The sequence below is a fragment of the Poecilia formosa genome, unplaced genomic scaffold, assembly GCF_000485575.1.
Source record: "Poecilia formosa unplaced genomic scaffold, Poecilia_formosa-5.1.2 Scaffold106, whole genome shotgun sequence".
NCBI classification, from domain to species: domain Eukaryota; kingdom Metazoa; phylum Chordata; class Actinopteri; order Cyprinodontiformes; family Poeciliidae; genus Poecilia; species Poecilia formosa.
In genome coordinates this window covers 1-6,354 of record NW_006800045.1, presented here as the reverse complement: position 1 = coordinate 6,354, position 6,354 = coordinate 1, and the positions used below count along the sequence as shown (strand labels likewise).

At 40.2% G+C, this 6,354-nt stretch overlaps 1 protein-coding gene across 1 annotated transcript in view; it reads left to right on the top strand.

Annotated features, from left to right (window-relative positions):
- LOC103143196 (rho guanine nucleotide exchange factor 25-like) overlaps positions 1 to 6,094 on the top strand; it is a 23,102-nt gene extending 17,008 nt beyond the window's left edge. Inside the window, exons 10-16 of the mRNA XM_007559639.2 lie at positions 603 to 653; positions 739 to 816; positions 914 to 1,105; positions 1,187 to 1,367; positions 1,820 to 2,010; positions 2,095 to 2,235; positions 5,687 to 6,094. Coding sequence (XP_007559701.1) covers positions 603 to 653; positions 739 to 816; positions 914 to 1,105; positions 1,187 to 1,367; positions 1,820 to 2,010; positions 2,095 to 2,235; positions 5,687 to 5,791 — 939 coding nt within the window. The 3' untranslated portion in view covers positions 5,792 to 6,094. The remainder of the gene's footprint in view (positions 1 to 602; positions 654 to 738; positions 817 to 913; positions 1,106 to 1,186; positions 1,368 to 1,819; positions 2,011 to 2,094; positions 2,236 to 5,686) is intronic.
- The last annotated feature ends 260 nt before the right edge of the window (positions 6,095 to 6,354 follow it).

Sequence of the window (6,354 nt, the reverse complement as noted above, 5' to 3'; positions counted from 1 at the left end):
TTTTTTTTTTTTTTTTTTTTTTTACCCCTCTTCTGAAGGAGATGCAGGTTGAACCTCATGTTGCTGCACAACATCTATGGAAAGTCGATTAAATAATCATGGTGCCAACTTTGTTTAGCACACATTGTCCAAGACAAATTCTCCCTATGGGGAAAATAAATTATACATTTACCTATTTATCTAACTGGAGGACACACCAAACAAGACCTGAAATCATTGTCATTGCACACACAGAGTTTGATGAAGCTGCATTTCACATCTCATAAAAGAAAACAAAAACATACTAACAGTGACTTTTACTGGTGAGAACGTTGTGGTGTGGGGCTCTGTTTCAACTGTGTATAATTGAAAGGAGAGTTAATGGAGAAATTCACTAAAAACATGAAGATAAGTCATCATTTTGTTGTGTTTGTTGTTGAGAAGCTCGTTATGTGCCAGAAAAGTTTTGTTTTAAAATCAATTATTTGTTTTTTCAAATAATAAAAGTTTGATTCGTTTTTGCTTCATGCTGCTAAAGATTTCCTGCACCTCAAATACGATGACAATACTTAAAAATTTGATTTCAAAATCTAAACAAGAACTCTTTCCTCTGTCTCTTTCAGGACTTTTTGAAATATTACAGCAAAGCAGGAAGAGATGTTGAGAAGCTTCAGGTTTGGACTCAGTTTCTGTTTAGCAGAAATACTTTTTCTTCATTTTATGTTTTGATTAATATTTTTATTCCATGTCGTCCGTCAGAAAGCGGTGGAGGTGACGTGTTTTGTGCCAAAACGCTGCAACGACATGATGAATGTGGGAAGGCTGCAGGGTTTTGAGGTATTTTTTTAAATTATTATTTTGAAATAATATTTGATGGATTTTAAAAAGTAAGATATGACGAACTGACTGTGTGTGGGATGTGCTGCTGCTGTAGGGTAAGATTACAGCTCAGGGGAAGCTGCTCCAGCAGGACACTTTCTCTGTCAGTGAGCAGGACGGCAACCTCGTGTCCAGAGCGCGGGAGAGACGTGTCTTCCTTTTTGAGCAGCTGGTCATCTTCAGTGAGCCGATTGAGAAGAAAAAAGGTTTCCCTTTGCCAGGCTACACCTTTAAAAACAGCATCAAGGTGAAGAAAGAGCTTAATTTGAATGAATCCATGGATGTTTTATCTTCTTCCCATTTAATTTAGCAGCTTTGTGTTTTGTAGGTCAGCTGCTTGGGTGTAGAGGGGCCTCCTCAAGAGGATCCGTGCTGTCTGATCCTGACTTCCAGGGGGACAGACGGCAGCGTAACCCGCTTCATCATGCATGCTTCGTCTCCAGAAATACAGCAAGCGTGGTACAATGATGTGGTCCAGATTCTGGAGACTCAGAGGAACTTCCTAAACGGTAGCTCAGCTTTGCGTTAGCATCCATTTAGGATAGGGGTGCACCGATTGCGGTTTTCTGGCCGATCTTTTAAAAAGCCTAACTTTCCGATTCTGATTTTGGCAAATATAATTTTTTTTCTCTGAAATGTTGCTCAATACATCAAGAAAGCTGCTGAATTGGCAACAAGGGGTGACTACTGTTAACTGTAAATGTACAGACATGACCTGGTCGGTCGGTTTGTCAGTCAATCCTTTCTCATGGGAGAAAAGAAAAGCACAGTGATTGATTTTTTACTGAGGTTGATAACATCGGTGGATAAGATCGGCTTCACATGTAAAAATGGGTCTATCACCAATCTCCCAAAATTAAGGAAATTGACACAATAAACTGGTTGGCCGATAAATCGGTTCACCCCTAATTTAGGATTCAGTGATTCAGATTGATGTGACGCATCCTCCTGTCCTCTGCAGCCCTCCAGTCGCCGATAGAGTACCAGCGCAGGGAAAGCACAACCAATAGTTTAGGAAGGAGCATGAAGTGTGCAGGTGTGCAACCCAGCGACTCGTTGTCACCAATGGATCGGCGTCACCAGCCCTGCCTGCTGTTTTACAACAACTCCCTGCCCTCTCTGCACTCACCACGACTCAGCTCTACGTCACAGGTTATCCTTTCACGCAGTTTTATTTGTGCACAATGCTTCATCACCGTCCTCTCCATCTTTACCACATGTCTCTTTCTGTTTAAGGTCCCAAATGCGTCTGCGGCAGCTCTTCGAGCGGCCCACCCTCCTTTTTCCTCCCAGCAGCAGCTCAGTTTGTCCACAGAGGTGAAACACGATTGTGGCAACTTCAGCACCCTGTCGCCCTGCAGCCATCAGTGCTGTAAGGTAGGTCAGTCCTCTGCTGCACAGTTTGCATCCAGCATTGACTGGTTACCACTTTCTAAAAGACAGAAAAAAAAGGAGGAAAATCACTCAATTTTATTACAACAATGCATGTCAAACCCTTAGATTATACCACATGATTAATACTAAAACCCTTTTTATTTATTGAACATCTAAATGTGAGGATTATGTTAGCAGAGCTGTAATCTGTGACTTTTGTTACAATCACTGATGTATAGAGGAAATATTTCTCCAGCTGCCTTTGTTTGGTATCCTGTTTTTTTCTCTTCTCCCTGGATTTATAAATCTGTTCAGCCTAATTTGTTGCCAGAGCCATTCAGCCACTCAGTTTATGGAAAATACAGAGACTTGCTGGTTTTATCTCGGTCGCTAAGACTTCCACCAAGAGCTTGATTGAAGAGTACTTATTAGGCACGCTGATCTGGCCTGAGTCCACAGCCCTGTTGTTGTCCTCTTGGCTCCGGCTTCGTATTTTTGGATCTGCAGTGTTTCCATTGTGCTACAGCTGCAAGAGAGTAGAACAATTTCCCATGCACCTAAAAAAGGTCTGCGCACAAAGAACATGCCTGTCATGGTCTGGTGGAAAAATACCATCATTTGTGGTCTGGTAAATATAGCAACAAGTAAAGCACTGGTTAAATTTGGGTTGCAGCTTTTTCTTTTAATGCATAGTTTTCAAAAAGACTTAAATTAAGACAACTTCAAATAAATGTTACAAAATAAACCTTTTGGATTTCTAAAGAGTCTTATGGTATGTTTACAAGAGACTGCTGCCAGGAATATATATTTTTCGGATGCTGATTGGGAAAACGTTGCTTAGACAACAGCACCGTCAAGACACATTATTGCTGTAGTTGTTATGCCAGGCCAGTAGATGGCGCTGCGATTTTAGAATGCCATTGAACACGCATGCGCTTTTGAGCTTTAGCTTCCATCTTGTAGTCAACGGTAAACAATAAATCGTCTCCTATGAACAAAGAGCAAACGTAACACGTATATTCCTCATCAGAAATAGTGATAAACTGTTCATGTTAAGTAGCGTAACACAGCACAATACTATCCGCCATTGCTTTTCTTTTTATCTGCTCATGCTTACGCAGAATAAACTATGTAGCCTTCCGTTATTTCTCACTTACGGAGTACTTCACACCTAGATGAGGTGTGTTACAGAGACGTTTTTCTCTGGTTTCATAAAAGTGATGATGTGAGAGACTCCGATCACCTGTGTCGTGTGAAAGAGCGGCTGTGTCGCGACAAAAACGTTACGATTGAACTGAAGAGTGAGGCCATGTCAACGGTGTTTCAGCAGCAGTGGTAAATTGTTTTTTTTGTTTTAATATCTTTCTCGGATAAAACGCCAGAAAAGCTCAGGATATTTACACAAATTAAACAAATACCGATGATCAAATAGAGCTGGTAGCAGAATGTTGATCACTATTTGTTCATTTAAGTCCTCAAACTAGAATCTTTTAGCATTAGCTACACATTTAGAAATATCTTGTGGAAGCCCAGGTGATTAAACTTATGCATCACTTAACACAATAACCAAAGTGTTTAATATAAGTTTTTGTTTTGGTTTTTTTGTGTTAAATGTCTGATGAATACAAAGTCAGTGATAATTTTTTACAAAAAATAGCTGATTGCTCACAGAGGAGGTTGAGTGGAAGGAAAAAATCTGGCTAAAAGACCAGTTGTATTCCATCTTTGGAGTCCACATCCATTCCTTTACATTCAGATTTTGATGTGTTTTCCTCTTGCCTTATTGTTTATTGTTTGTTTGAAAAAAATATGTTAAGGGCTCAAAAAGTGCTGGAGACACTTCAGTCACCTGTGTTGTGTAAAAGAGCGTCTTGATCACAACAAAAATGTTATGGTTTAACTGAATAGTGACTCCATTTCAACGGGGCCTTAGCAGCAGATTGTCCAAGACACATCAGCTAAATACGTGTGGGTCTTGGTCCTCTGAGATTTTGAAACAGGATTGGCCTAATGCCACAGCTGCAACCTCGTCACATCCACCCCACAGGCTGGCAAACCTCCAAGTAAATCAATTTAATGCTCTTAGCAGACCACCACTGCTCTGTTTGCAGCCAAAAACCATCTAATCAAACAGCAGAGATGGACGATATGCAACAAGGCTCATGGCAGAAGAGCCAAGCAGCTTCCGCTTCTTACCAGCAATGATACTGTCAGGATTGAAGATCCTGACAGTATCCAGTCAGTCAGGATTGAAGATCCTGACTGGATGGATAACTAAAGCTGCAGTTCTTCAAGAAGTTGCAGCTCGATCTTTCACAGTAAGAACCGAAGAAGGACAAATCATCAGAAGTAACAGACGCAGTTTGCTTAAAACACAGGAAACTGTTAAAGAAACTCATGGAGCAGAAGACACATCTGGAGAAAATAATAAATCAGTTTCTCCATCCAAATCTATCACTCCATCTTCTTCAAACACCAACGTAGAGCTCCCTCGTGAACATGTTTTAAGAAGATGTGAAAGACACTGAACTTGTGATGTTTTTGTTTTTTTAAAGGTGGAATATTATTCTGTTTGAAATATTATGTTTGTCTACATTTACCAGTGGTTGAAGTGTTGATTAAATTTCTACTTTAAATAAGAACTATTTATTTTTAAAGTATAGATTGTTGTACTTTTTTTTTTTAAAAAGGAGAATGTACTGATAAAACTGTTGTCAGTTTTAGCCACTAGGTGTCGGTAATGTCCTTAGTCACATGGTGAAGCGCATGGTGTATGGCAAAGAGAATTAAAACAGTGTTGCAAAACGGCTTCCCATTCTTTCTCCACAGAAACACAACAGTCTGGTCTTCCCATAGGATGCGGAGAAGTGCGTTCACATCCAAATTGCGCAGATAGGCTAGTTGAAAAAACCTCAGTAGCAACATGAATGGCTTCACCCTGAAATGAGGTTGTTCAAATTCGCTTTGAATTTGAACAATCAGGCAAAATGCCTGTCGAGACCCCAGGGTTGTCTCAATGCAGTGTGAAGGGGCTTTAAATAATAATTGGGCAGTAAATGCATCCGAATCAGATCCTCTGCTAAACGATAATGGCGACTCAAAGAGTCTCTTCATTTTAATTGCCTGAAATTCAGCCTCTTGGAAAGATATCTACACTCTGAGACTCATATTGAATCCTGGTTCCCTCTGGGCAATATGTAATTAACGAGACAGACATGTGATTAAAACGGGAACAAACCGGGACCGCAGTGGATGTTTCCTTATCTATCAAATGGACATGGAGCTGATTTCTGACCACACAAACCAGGTCTCACGTAAATTGTTGTGGATTTGCAAAATAGTTTGTTTAGTCAAAAAAGATAAATAAAAAATCCAGTTCTCCTTATTAAATAAAGCAAATCTTGGAAAGCAACATCTCTTACGGATGTTTTTGTGTTTGTAAATTTCCTCTCAGGGTGTGGGTGCCAGTTTCCAGACGATTGCGTTTTGTGATGGAGCGTCCTACCCAGCGCATTGTCCGAACAGCTTGGATCAGCTAAAGGAGAGCGAGCAGCACTGACCATCATGAAGGCATGAACTCATTTCACCTGTCTGGAGTCAGAGGTTCCCTCACTGATGCACATTGGATGGCCAGATAAACCTTATAAAATAATCCATGACTGAATGTCTGAGTTTATGTGCTGATGCCACATATAAACATACACAGTTGATCAAAATGGTAGCAATGACTGAAATTTTGAAAATGTTTCATTTCACTGCAGAGACTTCTTTCATGTTCCTTGATGTTGTACATGTTTAATCTTCTCTCTTGTTTTTCACTGGGTATTTTAATGACGTTAACCTTCATCCCTCTGAACCAACAGAGTTGCGATCACAGCTCTGTGTCACATATCTGTAACCTGCAGTTTAAGTCTCGGATCAAATCCATATGTGCATTCCCCACAGGTTAGCAAATAGTGTGTGTTTTCCGTTCAGTGGACTATTTTTGCCCTCCCATTGTGAGTGTTATCTGGAATAAGCACATTTGGAAACTCTCACAGTGGTGTAATCAAGGCGAAAGAGGAAAAAGGGAACAAAGATTATAATGAGGCGATCTTCTGTCACTGTCACTTTGTTAATAGA